General features: G+C 43.3%; 1 protein-coding gene across 3 annotated transcripts in view; it reads left to right on the plus strand.

Moving 5' to 3' along the window:
* Window positions 1-15,394, plus strand: part of greb1l (GREB1 like retinoic acid receptor coactivator) — a 398,395-nt gene that overhangs the window by 260,296 nt on the left and 122,705 nt on the right. For 2 of the 3 annotated variants that reach the window (XM_070892951.1, XM_070892957.1), the window contains exons 10-13: window positions 1,336-1,494; window positions 6,452-6,568; window positions 11,957-12,094; window positions 13,339-13,524. In XM_070892951.1, the coding sequence (XP_070749052.1) occupies window positions 1,336-1,494; window positions 6,452-6,568; window positions 11,957-12,094; window positions 13,339-13,524 (600 nt within the window). The remainder of the gene's footprint in view (window positions 1-1,335; window positions 1,495-6,451; window positions 6,569-11,956; window positions 12,095-13,338; window positions 13,525-15,394) is intronic. The other variant, XM_070892964.1, reaches the window with a different exon arrangement.

Below are 15,394 nucleotides of genomic sequence, written 5' to 3' on the forward strand. Positions count from 1 at the left end.
TTCTGCTATGATGGTACCTTAAACTATAGTGTAAATTTCATGAGACTATGTCCCTGGCACAGAGCCATGCTCAATGAGAGTGCCCGAATCATGGTGCTCCTAATTTTCCATGATTAGTTTTATTCACCATGCTCCACAAAAGCAAAATATACCTTAATGAGTCTAGGCCCCTTCACCTGGCTTTCTCAATAAAATAAAATGAACATAAATTCACACTTCAAGAAAGATGTAAAGGCCTTAGAAAGGGTACAGGGGAGCTTTACCAGGGATGAGGGACTTCTTTTATGAGGATAGGTTGGAAAAGTTAAGACTGTTCTCCTTGGAACAGAGAAGGTTAAGAAGTGACTTAATAGAGATTTTCACAATGAGTGGTTTTGATAGAGTAAATAGAGAAAAACTATTCCCTCTGGCAAGTGGGTCAATAACCAATGGTCATAGGTTTAAAATCATTGACAAAAGATCTAAAGGGGCGACGAGGAGAAATGTTTTCACACAGTGAGTTGTCAGGATCTGGAATGCTCTACCAGAAAAAGTGGACGATGATTCCATAAATAATTTTAAAAGGGAGTTGGACAGGTACTTGAGGATGAGGAACTTACAGGGTTACATAAGAACATAAGAAGAAAATAAGCTGTAGGTCATACGGCCCCTCGAGCCTGCCCTGGCATTCAATAAGATCATGGCCAATCTTCAGCCTCAACTCCACTTTCCCAACCAATTTCCATATCCCTTGATTCTCCTAGAGTCCAAAAATCTATCCATCTGAGCCTTGAATATACTCATGATTCAGCTTCCACAGCCCTTTGGGACAAAAAGCATGGGTGTGAGACTAAACACAACAGCTCTTTCAAAGAGCCAGCGCAGGCTGTAAGTTTCTATGATTGTATGATTCTAAATCTCCGAGGATCTACCCTTCTGCTATTCAGAGTGGCATTGGATTTAATTTATAGAAGTTCAGCAAAATAAGAATTTACTTTTCATTTGTCAGAAATAAAATTTGATCAAGAGTCATGTTTGTACGATAACTTTGTTTCGTATTCTTCATTTCGCTGAAGTTCCTACAACTATTTTCTTCCTCAGGTAGTAACCGTCAAAGCTAGTATGTGAGATCTAGTAGCGAGCATGCCCAGCAAAAGGTTTTAAATAAAATATTGGTGATATCAAAGCAGAACAAAGAATCAACCCCAGTTTCACATTGTCATCATGTCGATGTACCAATGATAAAAAAACTTGTCTAAGTAGGTCCAGTAACTCCAATACTCATTTGATCTGGCCTTCTCTAAAACCTTTCATGTAAACTTTTATTTCATAAGTCCTTGTTTATGTCTTATGTAGCCCCCTGTGCTAATGGCCAGTCATCTGGATCTGTGCGAGTTAATGGTAATGCCAATAGTAACAGCAATGGCGGAAGATCCAATCTTTTCAGCGCTTCTTTGCCTCGTCCTCAACCTCTTTCAACTTCATTAAGTCCTGGCTTGACCTCAGGAGATAACAGTAAGAACATTTTATAATACTCAGTGACTGCATTTTATAAACACAGACATAAGGATTTGTGATTGTGCATCTGGTTTCTCAATAAAAAAACCCAAACATAGGGCCCAAGTTTCGAGCCGCGCCTAGAACGGCGCAGTCCCGACCTGGACGCCCGTTTTTCGCGCCACAAAGTGCGCCTAAAAAAAACCTCCGTATTCTCCACCTCCCTGCAGGTCCTCTGGCCCTCGGCGCAGCGCAGCAGGAGCTGTAGGGGGCGGAGCCAGGTCCCTGCGCTGAAAACAGTGCCGGGACCTCTGCACATGTGCACTACAGTGGGCGCACAAGTGCAGTAGCTCCAGGCGCCCGAAACTGTGTGGGAGGGGCCGAAGCACGCAGCCCCTAGCCCTGGCCGAATGGCCTCACTGGGGCTGCGTGAATAAGGCTCCTCCCACGGCCAGCTCCTGTTTCCTCCCGACCCGACGCGATTCTCCCCCCGCCCCCGGACCCGACCCGACTCCCCCCCCCCCCCCACCCCCCAACCGAACCACCCCTCCCCCCCGGACCCGACCCGACTCCCGGTCCCCCCCGCCCCCGGACTGGATCCGACCTGACCTCCCTCTCCCTCCCCCCGAACCGAACCGACCTCTCCTCCCACCACCCCCCCCGACCCGACCCAACGCCACCTACCTGTAAATCTGGTGCTGGGGACGGGCCCTGCCCGAAGTCTCGGGCCCGGCCCGTTCAGCCTCCCTACCCCTTCTCCTCCCCCCCCCCCAATCTCCCTCCCCCCCCCATCTCCTTCCCCCCCCCATCTCCTTCCCCCCCATCTCCTTCCCCCCATCCTCCTTCCCCCCCATCTCCTTCCCCCCCCATCTCCTTCCCCCCCCCATCTCCTTCCCCCCCCCATCTCCTTCTCCCCCCCCATCTCCTCCCCCACCCCCATTTCCTCCGCCCCCTCATCTCCTCCCCCCCATCTCCTTTCCCCCCCATCTCCTTTCCCCCGCCATCTCCTTTCTCCCCATCTCCTTTCTCCTCCTTCTCCCCTTTATCCCCTTCTCCCCCTTCTCCCCCATCCCGCCCCCTTCTCCCCCATCCCTCTCCCTTCCCTCCCTCTGCTCCCCCCCCTCTCTCCCTCTACCCCCCTCATCCCCCTCCCCTCGCTGTCAGAAACACAGACACTGACAGACAGAGAATGAGAGACACACACAGACAGACAGACAGACAGAGAGATAGAGACACTGACAGAGACACACTAGGCACTAGGGGGGGGGGGGGCATCCCAGCACGCTGTTGGAGGGCTCCCGGTGCTGCAGTCGGTAAGTAGAAAATGCTTTATTTATTGATTTAAAAAAAAAAAAATTTCTTATTAATTTTTTTTGATTGATTTATTGGTTGATTTATTGATGTATTTATCATTTATTATTGATGATGGCTCTTTATTTGTAAAATTGAAGTGTTTAATGTTTGTAAACTTCCCTTTAAACCCCACCTCCCCCCATTCCCTACGCCTGATTTGTAACCTACGCCTGATTTTCTAAAGTGTAGACAAGGTTTTTTCGAGCGTACAAAAATCTTCACTTACTCCATTCTAAGTTAGTTTGGAGTAAGTTTTCACTGACGAAACTTTGAAAACAGGCGTAAGTGGCCGGACACGCCCCCTTTTGAAAAAAAATTCTGTTCCAAAGTGAAACTGTTCTAACTGACTAGAACTGGAGCAAACTAAATGTGGAGAATTCCGATTTCTAAGATACTCCGTTCTACACCAGTTGCTCCTAAAAATCAGGAGCAAATCATGTGGAAACTTGGGGCCATAAATCTACACTTTAGGAAAGATGTAAAGGCCTTAGAAAGGTTACAGAGGAGCTTTACCAGGATGTTACCGGGGTTGAGGGAGTTATGAGGTTAGAAAAGTTATCATCATTACACCCACATATACTTATTTTTACAAAGTAAGTTTGCATATGTATCATGAATATATCTGATCGCATCCACGCCAGTAGTGCTACAAAATCACTCTGATTCAAATACCTTCCTGATAGTCATATATTTAAACGCATTCTCACATCAGAGATACAATCTTTTAAAGGGAATTTGTAATTGTGAGATAGAATACTTTCAGTGTAAAGTAATTTATTATATTTAGGACAAAAGCAAAATACTGCTGATGCTGGAAATTTGAAATAAAAACAGAAAATGCTGGAAGTACTCAGCAGGTCAGGCAGCATCTGTGGAGAGAGAAACAGAGTTAACGTTTCAGGTTGATGACCCTTCGTCTGAACTCAGTTTTACTAGTCTCTCACCTTTAAAAAAAATATTCTGCTTTTCCATTCTTCTTGCCCAATGACCTAACCGGTTGATCTATATCCCTTTGCATCAATGTTCCCCTAATTTTAAATTGGGGTGTGCAGTCCCTTTAGGGGCTGCATGGTCCATTCAAAGTTTTGTGCATGGAAATTGTAGCGTGCAGGTGGGTGGCACATCCGCAGACTCGAGAATGGACCGAGAAACCCGGAAGCATTATAGAGACAGGAAGCTGGCCCCTTAAAATTGACCAGGGCTTCATGTCTCGCGAAGTTGCGAGCTTGTCACTCGCTACTGGCCTTGCACATTCCGTTCCCGTCCCTCAGTTAACATCGGGCTTTAGACTTCCTGCAACGTCAGGAATATTGCCTTCCTACAAAAGACTGGTACATTATTAAACTATGTCAGAAATAATATATTTAGAGGGTGAAATTCATCTTGCATGGCTGCACAAAATAGGCGATACCGCATTGGCAGCCTATTTTACACTCCCTGATTTTCTTTTGCAATGGCCTACAGCAAGGTCCCACAAACAGCCGTGAAATAAATGACCAGATAATCTTTTTTTTAGTGATTCTTGGTTGAGGGATAAATGTTGGCCAGACATGAGGAGAACTCTGCTGCTCTTCCACATCCATCTGAGGCCAGACGCCTCATCAATTTAACGCCTCATCAGAAAGACAGCACCTCTGACAGTGTAGCAACTCCTCAGTACTGCAGTGAGGATTATGTGCTGAAGTCTCTGGAGTGTGGCTTGAATCTACAGCCTTCTGACTCAGAGGCAAGGCTGCTGCCGCTGAGCCAAGGCTGACATTTTAAAGATGCTAATTCAAATTATAATGCCAGTGAGCCAGAGAGGTAGAGTGGCAGATTGAAAGAGCTGGAGCAGTATATAACAGTATATGTGATGTTTTTTTGTTTTGCTGGACTAGCATGACGTGTAAATCTCGTGAATACATTTTTATCCTGGGATTACCTTGTTTTACAGAATTCATGATTGCAGCTTAACTGAATAACTTTCCTGTGACCCAGTAGCAGCTCAAAAACATCCGAAATATTTGCAGCTCCTTTCAGTAGCAATGAATGCCAGCTGTATCCATAACAACTCATACTTTGGAATTTGTAGAGTGTTTACTAGGATATCAACACCTACACATTGGCTGCCAATTTCCCGATACTATGGCATAACTTTTTGGTCTAATGTCTTTATTTTTATAATGCCAGAGTTTGTGACATATGCATTGATATTATATCTGCAAAACAAATTTTATGTACAGCACTTATTATAAATGTATATTCAAGTTAAGCAGCTGCAGGAACATTTCTGAATGAAGTTTGTACTTAAAAATAAATAATGTTTCCATTTTTGTTGTTTTGTAATAAAACTCATCAGATCCTGTTAGAGATAAATGTGTACATATAGCTCATTGAAAACTGAATCCCTTCGCTTGTAATATATGGTGCTGGCTGCCCTCCATTGCCTCGCCATAAAAACTGTGGCCAGAAATTGTGGTCGGCGGTATACCTCCGACCTGCGAAACAATTACAAAAGTACCTTCTGGCGCCCAGGCTGCGAAACGTTGCAGTCTCAGGCCTCGAGACGGAGGGCAGCGTAATGGTCCATGGTTCCCAGGGACGCTGGTGGTTCAGAAGCGTGCCTGGGAGCACGTGGGTGCGGTCCTCCAGTGATAAAGGAGAATTCCATTTCAGTCATTTACGAAGGAAATTCCCTAATGATATGCAATGGAATCCCCAAATCTAACATTTTTACAATGAACAGAATTGCAGTTTTATTCATAAGTTCCTTCATTGCAACAACCTCAATAAAAATTAAATTCTTTTAAAGTTTCAAACATCATTAAGACTGTAATCCGGGCCAATATTTGCATTATCTAATTTAATAAAGTTTATGCATAATTTAGGATATAAAAAGGTTTAATTTAAGGCTTAGATATCCCCTTACGCTGATGGAAACAGGCCCTAACCCTGCTTGCATCAATTGTAAGACTTATGTGGGCAATTGCTGGCCAGTCGCTGGGCAAATAGCCCAACTCTGCACCAGCGATTGGTTTTTCGCACCCACCATGGATGGCCTGTCAACACATACGTTGACAGGCCGCAAGTTCCTGATTTGGCGCATGCGGAATTTGCGGGGCTTTTCAAAGGGAATACGGCAGCATAGTCTGAGAATACACCATCACAGACACCGCAATTTGTTCCGAGTACAGGCAATGAGTGTCAGCACATCATTTAGTCGTAGAGGACATCACTGTCAAACCCAATCCTGATCTTACCAAAGTTCTGCACACATGTACTGTTTACCAGGAGGCTTTGGAGGTATATGAGGAATGGAAACCTTGTCTGATGTTTTTTTCCCTCTCTAGCCCAAAGGCACACATGCCAGTTGCAATGCTCCAACTACTGTTCCATAAGATCAGAACCAACTGGGGCATAATTTGTCAGGTATAATAATCCTTGTCATATGCCTCTATTTCCCATTCTGCCTCCCAGAGAGAATTTGACCAGGTTGTCAAATAGTCATATTAGCTGTACCGTTTCTTTCTATATTCACGTTATTCAACTCTGTAGCAGTATTTTAAAAATTATTATGTGCTGAAATTTAAATATTTATTTATTGTCTTGAGGAAATAAAAGTCCTTCCATCCATTACTTGCAGCCATCATGACAAGCTCTGGACCACCTAAGAAACGTCATCGCGGCTGGTCCCCTGGCTCCCCCATATCTGCGCCTGCAGTACTCCCTGTTCCAGGTGTGCGACCAATGACAAGATCTGGTAAGAAGTGTCTGAAACCCCATCCGCCTGGTCAGTGACCTCTTTCAGGGCTGGTTCTTGTATAACCAACACTGTAGCAAGGAGCAGTTGATGTGTCTCCTATTTCTCTTCTACATGCTGCCCCTCGGCAACATCCAAAAACACATCAGATTCCACATTTGCACTGACGACATCCAGCTCAATCTCAACACCACCTCACTTGATCCCTTCACTGTCTCTGATTTGTCACAGTGCTTGTCTGGCATTCAGTATTGAATGAGCAGAAATTTGCTCCAACTAAATATTGGGAAGACCAAATCCATTGTCTTCAGTCACCGCCCCAAACTCCGTTCCCTAGCCACCTACTCCATCCCTCTCCCTGGCCACTATCTGAGGCTGAACCAGACCGTTCGCAACCTTGGTGCTGTGTTTGACCCTGAGATGAGTTTCCAACCACATATCTGCTCCACCACCAAGTCTACCTATTTCCACCTCTGTAACATCATCCGACTCCGACCCAGTCTCAGCTCATCTGCTGCTGAAACCCTTATCCATGCCTTTTTTACCTCTGGACTTGACTATTCCTGGCTCTCCTGGCCAGGCTCCCATCTTCCACCCTACATAAACTTGAGCTCATCCAAAACTCGGCTGCCCGTATCCTAATTCACACCAAGTCCCGTTCACCCATCATCCCTGTGCTCACCGACCTACATTGGCTCCCGGTCTGACAATATCTCAATTTTAAAATTATCATTACTGTTTTCAAATCTATGCATGGCCTCGCCCCTCCCTATCTGTGTAACCTCCTTCAGCCCTACAACCCCCCCGAGATCACTGCGCCCCTCCAATTCTGGCCTTTTACGCATCCCTGATTTTAATTGCTCCACCATTGGTGGTGCTTTGAGCTGGAAAGGCCCTAAGCTTTTGAATTCCCTTCCTAAAGCTCCTCTCCTCCTTTAAGGCGTTCCTTAAAACCTGCCACTTTGACCAAGCTCTTGGCCATCTGTCCTAATATCTCCTTATGTGGTTCGGTGTCAAATTTTGTTTGATAATGCTCCTTTGAAACTCTTTGGGACATTTTACTACATTAAAGGCGCTATAAAAATGCAAGTTGTTGTTGTGTCTGCACTTCCCTAATTAAGACTCAGCCATACCTCACACTGTCTGCAAGTGAGAGGGTGTTGAGAACACATATTTCCAGATCTGTACCAACACTGCTTCAAGGTACGCAAAAGTTTCCCTGAAATTACACTTCCTTTGATTTAACAACTTTGCCACAATAGCCTGACTGAGATTGGATATGACGGACCAATTGTAATGGCTTTAATACAGTGAAATATGAAATACAGGGCAACATTATGCTGTCTATGTTTCTATGTGATACCATGGTAAATTGTTACAATTGCCATAGAGCTAACCTCCTGTGTGGTTTACATTGTAATACAACCACCCAAGTACAACCACCAAACCTCAGACAAGTGGATGTTTTACAGTTAGTTCACCCTAAAGCATCACAGATTAATGTTAAACATGTGTTTTATGTAATTTTATAACTGTGTAATGCATTGTATTTGGTGGTTTTATTATAAACTATGGCAGGATTCAGACAAATGTCGAGCTGTCATGGGAAGACTTGGTTATGGACAACATGTGTGACTCAAAACCTAACAGTATAATTTGATAATTATGCATGTCTTTGTGGGTTACAGCAACTTTCAATAGGATAACTTATTTCTTAAAAGAGTGGGAGCACGATAGTGATAGGGGATTCAATGGTGATAGGCGTTTCTGCGGCCGCAACCGAGACTCCAGGATGGTATGTTGCCTCCCTGGTGCAAGGGTCAAGGATGTCTCGGAGCGGGTGCAGGACATTCTGAAATGGGAGGGAGAACAGCCAGTTGTCGTGGTGCACATTGGTACCAACGACATAGGTAAAAAAAGGGATGAGGTCCTACGAAACGAATTTAAGGAGCTAGGAGCTAAATTAAAAAGTAGGACCTCAAAAGTAGTAATCTCGGGATTGCTACCAGTGCCACGTGCTAGTCAGAGTAGGAATCGCAGGATAGCGCAGATGAATACGTGGCTTGAGCAGTGGTGCAGCAGGGAGGGATTCAAATTCCTGGGTCATTGGAACCGGTTCTGGGGGAGGTGGGACCAGTACAAACCGGATGGTCTGCACCTGGGCAGGACCGGAACCAATGTCCTAGGGGCAGTGTTTGCTAGTGCTGTTGGGGAGGAGTTAAACTAATATGGCAGGGGGATGGGAACCAATGCAGGGAGACAGGGAGACAAAAAGGAGGCAAAAGCAAAAGACAGAAAGGAGATGAGGAAAAGTGGAGGGCAGAGAAACCCAAGGCAAAGAACAAAAAGGGCCACTGTACAGCAAAATTCTAAAAGGACAAAGGGTGTTAAAAAAACAAGCCTGAAGGCTTTGTGTCTTAATGCAAGGAGTATCCGCAATAAGGTATGAATTAACTGTGCAAATAGATGTTAACAAATATGATGTGATTGGGATTACGGAGACGTGGCTCCAGGATGATCAGGGCTGGGAACTCAACATCCAGGGGTATTCAACATTCAGGAAGGATAGAATAAAAGGAAAAGGAGGTGGGGTAGCATTGCTGGTTAAAGAGGAGATTAATGCAATAGTTAGGAAAGACATTAGCTTGGATGATGTGGAATCTATATGGGTAGAGCTGCAGAACACCAAAGGGCAAAAAACGTTAGTGGGAGTTGTGTCCAGACCTCCAAACAGTAGTAGTGATGTTGGGGAGGGCATCAAACAGGAAATTAGGGGTGCATGCAATAAAGGTGCAGCAGTTATAATGGGTGACTTTAATATGCACATAGATTGGGCTAACCAAACTGGAAGCAATACGGTGGAGGAGGATTTCCTGGAGTGCATAAGGGATGGTTTTCTAGACCAATATGTCGAGGAACCAACTAGGGGGGAGGCCATCTTAGACTGGGTGTTGTGTAATGAGAGAGGATTAATTAGCAATCTCATTGTGCGAGGCCCCTTGGGGAAGAGTGACCATAATATGGTGGAATTCTGCATTAGGATGGAGAATGAAACAGTTAATTCAGAGACCATGGTCCAGAACTTAAAGAAGGGTAACTTTGAATGTATGAGGCGTGAATTGGCTAGGATAGATTGGCGAATGTACTTAAGGGGTTGACTGTGGATGGGCAATGGCAGACATTTAGAGACCGCATGGATGAATTAAAACAATTGTACATTCCTGTCTGGCGTAAAAATAAAAAAGGGAAGGTGGCTCAATCGTGGCTATCAAGGGAAATCAGGGATAGTATTAAAGCCAAGGAAGTGGCATACAAATTGGCCAGAAATAGCAGCGAACCTGGGGACTGGGAGAAATTTAGAACTCAGCAGAGGAGGACAAAGGGTTTAATTAGGGCAGGGAAAATGGAGTACGAGAAGAAGCTTGCAGGGAACATTAAGGCGGATTGCGAAAGTTTCTATAGGTATGTAAAGAGAAAAAGGTTAGTAAAGACAAACGTAGGTCCCCTGCAGTCAGAATCAGGGGAAGTCATAACGGGGAACAAAGAAATGGCAGACCAATTGAACAAGTACTTTGGTTCAGTATTCACGAAGGAGGACACAAACAACCTTCCAGATATAAAAGGGGTCAGAGGGTCTAGTAAGGAGGAGGAACTGAGGGAAATCTTTATTAGTCGGGAAATTGTGTTGGGTAAATTGATGGGATTGAAGGCCGATAAATCCCCAGGGCCTGATGGACTGCATCCCAGAGTACTTAAGGAGGTGGCCTTGGAAATAGCGAATGCATTGACAGTCATTTTCCAACATTCCATTGACTCTGGATCAGTTCCTATGGAGTGGAGGGTAGCCAATGTAACCCCACTTTTAAAAAAAGGAGGGAGAGAGAAAACAGGGAATTATAGACCGGTCAGCCTGACCTCAGTAGTGGGTAAAATGATGGAATCAATTATTAAGGATGTCATAGCAGCGCATTTGGAAAATGGTGATATGATAGGTCCAAGTCAGCATGGACTTGTGAAAGGGAAATCATGCTTGACAAATCATCTGGAATTTTTTGAGGATGTTTCCAGTAAAGTGGACAAAGGAGAACCCGTTGATGTGGTATATTTGGACTTTCAGAAGGCTTTCGACAAGGTCCCACACAAGAGATTAATGTGCAAAGTTAAAGCACATGGGATTGGGGGTAGTGTGCTGACCTGGATTGAGAACTGGTTGTCAGACAGGAAACAAAGAGTAGGAGTAAATGGGTACTTTTCAGAATGGCAGGCAGTGACTAGTGGGGTACCGCAAGGTTCTGTGCTGGGGCCCCAGCTGTTTACATTGTACATTAATGATTTAGACGAGGGGATTAAATGTAGTATCTCCAAATTTGCGGATGACACTAAGTTGGGTGGCAGTGTGAGCTGCGAGGAGGATGCTATGAGGCTGCAGAGTGACTTGGATAGGTTAGGTGAGTGGGCAAATGCATGGCAGATCAAGTATAATGTGGATAAATGTGAGGTTATACACTTTGGTGGCAAAAACAGAGAGACAGACTATTATCTGAATGGTGACAGATTAGGAAAAGGGAAGGTGCAACGAGACCTGGGTGTCATGGTACATCAGTCATTGAAGGTTGGCATGCAGGTACAGCAGGAGGTTAAGAAAGCAAATGGCATGTTGGCCTTCATAGCGAGGGGATTTGAGTACAGGAGCAGGGAGGTGTTGCTACAGTTGTACAGGGCCTTGGTGAGGCCACACCTGGAGTATTGTGTTCAGTTTTGGTCTCCTAACTTGAGGAAGGACATTCTTGCTATTGAGGGAGTGCAGCGAAGATTCACCAGACTGATTCCCGGGATGGTGGGACTGACCTATCAAGAAAGACTGGATCAACTGGGCTTGTATTCACTGGAGTTCAGAAGAATGAGAGGGGACCTCATAGAAACGTATAAAATTCTGACGGGTTTAGACAGGTTATATGCAGGAAGAATGTTCCCAATGTTGGGGAAGTCCAGAACCAGGGGTCACAGTCTAAGGATAAGGGGTAAGCCATTTAGGACCGAGATGAGGAGAAACTTCTTCACCCAGAGAGTGGTGAACCTGTGGAATTCTCTACCACAGAAAGTAGTTGAGGCCAATTCACTAAATATATTCAAAAGGGAGTTAGATGAAGTCCTTACTACTCGGAGGATCAAGGGGTTTGGCGAGAAAGCAGGAAGGGGGTACTGAAGTTTCATGTTCAGCCATGAACTCATTGAATGGCGGTGCAGGCTAGAAGGGCTGAATGGCCTGCTCCTGCACCTATTTTCTATGTTTCTATGTTTCTATGATCTGTACTGTAATTATTTTTTAACATGAAAATTTTGAGCAAAATTAAAACTGCTATGTTGCTTCACTATTTGTCTGTATAGATGCTTTGCTACCCATTCCTGTTCTTCAGTCAATGACAGCTGGAGTTTTGCAACCACAAGCAATCCTTGCAGGGGAAACTGTTATCATCCCTGAAAATTTATTAAATAATTCTGGAGTGAGACCTGTTATTCTTATCGGTATGTATCTTTCTTGCCTTTCCTGATCTAACATTTACAGCATCACTGTTTAATTATTACTTATGTAAATTGCCTGTTGAGACTTGTTTAAATAGTTTTAATAAGTTAAAATAAGATGGCATCTATAGTATTGTAATGTGGAGGTAATTTTCTGAGTTCGTACCAGCAGCAGTGAGCCTTACCACACATATCAGAAAATCGAGGCACTATAATCCATTGCAGCACTTAATAGCAAAACTGTCATTGCTCGGATCATATTCACTGGGCGAGGAGGTAAAGTTGAATTAAAGTTACAGATTTTGTTTTTGTGAAATGGAGACAACAGAAAGTTCAGCTATGCTGCAGTAATTAACTCAAAATGTATCTCTGCTACCTGCAAACATTTTCTGTGTTTGATTTCAGAACAAGCATGTTCGACTGTATGCTCTTGTCTATGTTGTATTAGTCTTCATTGTTTTTATTGATTTATTCTCCTCCTCTTCTGAAGATAGTGGGACCGATAGGATTGTCCAAGAAAAGTAGATGTTTTTAGTCTGCTCGTGTGGCATATATTTGTTACTAGAAGTGATGCAGGACTTCAAAAGTTTCTTTATCTTTTCACTTAATGGCGTAATGACTTGGAAATAAACAAGTTTGTGACCTCATATTTGGCCTTGTCATTGTGTGCGTCCATCTTTTGGAAGCTTAGAGATGCCCACGTGAGACATGATATCCAGCTCATGTAGCACAGGGTCTCATTGTTATACCATTCAGCCTATCGTATGTCTAGAGTTTGGGTAGTGGAAGTTGCTCCTAATTGTAAGTGACCCGTGTTTTTCTTGTGGGTGTGACGGGTGATGTTTAACCTGAGAGAATACCTGAAACTTATTACACTTACCATCTAAGCATTCAGCTGGAGTTACTGATCGCGATCAGGGGCAGCGACCTTGATTTAATTTATGTTTGCTCTCGTTATCTCAAGGACCTTGAGACCAACTGTTGCACCCCATCACTGCCCTAGCTGAAATTAGCTTTCCCTCAGTATCACACAGCGCATTTATCTTTTGAGTATATAAATATTTTTTATTTGGATTTAATAACAAACGAATAAAACAAATATGTTCTCTTCAGAAGGTTAAATGGCACATATGATTCGAAACATATCTCCTTGAAAATATATGTTTATGTGATGTGCCTTAATCCAGACAAAATAGGTTTGACCTTGGGAATTAAGGAAATACTGAAACATTTCTTGTGTTTTACAGGTTATGGCACTTTACCATATTTTTATGGCAATGTTGGTGATATTATAGTAAGTCCTCTACTTGTGAATTGTTACAAGTATCCACAGCTGACTTCAGTTGAGCTAGAACAGTTGGGAGTCTCCAACAGCCAGATCCTAACAGTGGAAAACATGATCCTTTTGACGATACAATATCTGATTCATCTTGGTAAGATTCAAGCAGTTTACTTTGAAAGAACTATCATGCTTACACTCATTCTTTTCATTCTGATTATACTTTCTAGTGAGGTCTGAAAGGATTTACTGTGCGTGAACATGTGTCCAATAGCGATCATAACATGATCAAGTTCAATGTAGCATTGAAAGGGAGAAATGCGAAACAGCTACTAAGATTCTAGAGTTAGGTAAGGCCGACTTCAACGGGATGAGACAGAGACTGTCCACAGTAAACTGGGAAAATCTGTTAATGGGTAAATCAATAGAAGATCAGTGGGAGTTGTTTAAAAAATAATTTAATGTGATACAGATCCAATTTATACCCATGAGGAGCAAGAACTCGACTTGCCAAAAAAAAGTCATGGACAACTAAAAAGGCAAGCCTCAGCATAAAACTAGAAGAAAAAACATACAAAAATGCAAAAAAATAGCACAGATCCTGGCGAATGGAAAAGATACAAAAATAGCAAAGCGTCATAAAACAGATAATAAGAGCTACAAAAAGGGAGTTTGAAAAGAAACTTGCAGGGGATATCAAAATCAATACAAATAATTTTTACAATTACATTAGGAAAAAGAGGGTAGTCAGGAGCAATGTTGGCTGGTTAAGAACTGAAAGCAGTGATGACAATAAGGAAATGGCAGACACGTTGAATAATTACTTCGTGTCAGTATTTACAGTAGTAGCATGCCGGGTATCCCAAGCAAACTAACAGTAAGTAAAATAACAGTAATGAAGAAAATAATGGCACTAAAGAGTGACAGATCCCCAGGACCAGATGATTTCCATCCCAGGGTTTTAAAGGAAGTAGGTGAGCACATTGCAGATGCCCCAACTATAATCTTCCAAAGTTCTTTAGATTCAGGAACTGTCCCTTTAGATTGGAAAATTGCGCAAGTTACTACGCTTTTTAAGAATGGCGAGAGAGGGAAACCAGGCAATTATAGATCAGTTAACCTAACGTCTGTTGTGGGGAAATTGCTGGAGTCTATAATTAAGGATAGGGTGACTAAACACCTCGAACATTTTCAGTTGGTCAGAGATAGCCAGCATGGACTTGTGAAAGATAGTTCATGGCTGACAAACCTGATTGAATTTTTTGAAGAGGTGACTAAAGTAGTGTACAGAGGATTGTCTATATGGGTGTTATTTATATGGACTTCAGACCCATCTTTATTTACTTTACTTGTTTCTCTCTCCACTGATACTGCCTGACCTGCTGAGTATTTCAAGCATTTTTTGTTATTTCAGATTTCCAGCATCCGCAGTATTTTGCTTTTGCATTAGTAATTAGTCCAATGTTGTTTGAATGGGGAGTCACGTGACATTATCACATTATGCTCACTGTGGTCAGTTTGTACAATTAGCGCTTCCTCACTTGCAAACATGCATGTGCATTCCTATTTAAATTATATTCTACCTCCCATGTACTGTAGCTGTTCATTTCCTCACCTTCTTCTTTAAGCAGAACTAGTTGTAAAAAAGAGAGCAGAATTTTCAACTTCAGTGGGGGTCTGAAGCGAGTAGTAGTGGAGCGGACTGAAAGAATGGAGATTTGAGTATCAAATACATCATTCCCTGGAAGTATGAGTGCAGGTGGATGATGCCATAAAAAAAGACCGGGGTGATTTTCTTCAGAGCCTCTTCTACTTTGCTGTCGTAACTAGCAGAAACCTTTCTTTATTCGGCTCTTTGGTGGAGCTATTCAATTAATCCCACTTTCCTGTTCTTTCCCTTTAGCCCTATGCATTTCTCCACTTCCAGTATTTATCCACTTCTCTTTTGAATGTTACTATTGAACCTGCCTCCACCAGCCTTTCAGGCAGTGCATTCCAGATCCCAACAACTTGCTGCGTAAAAA

This window comes from Pristiophorus japonicus, chromosome 1 (genome assembly GCF_044704955.1).
Source record: "Pristiophorus japonicus isolate sPriJap1 chromosome 1, sPriJap1.hap1, whole genome shotgun sequence".
In the NCBI taxonomy this organism is placed as follows: Eukaryota; Metazoa; Chordata; class Chondrichthyes; family Pristiophoridae; genus Pristiophorus; species Pristiophorus japonicus.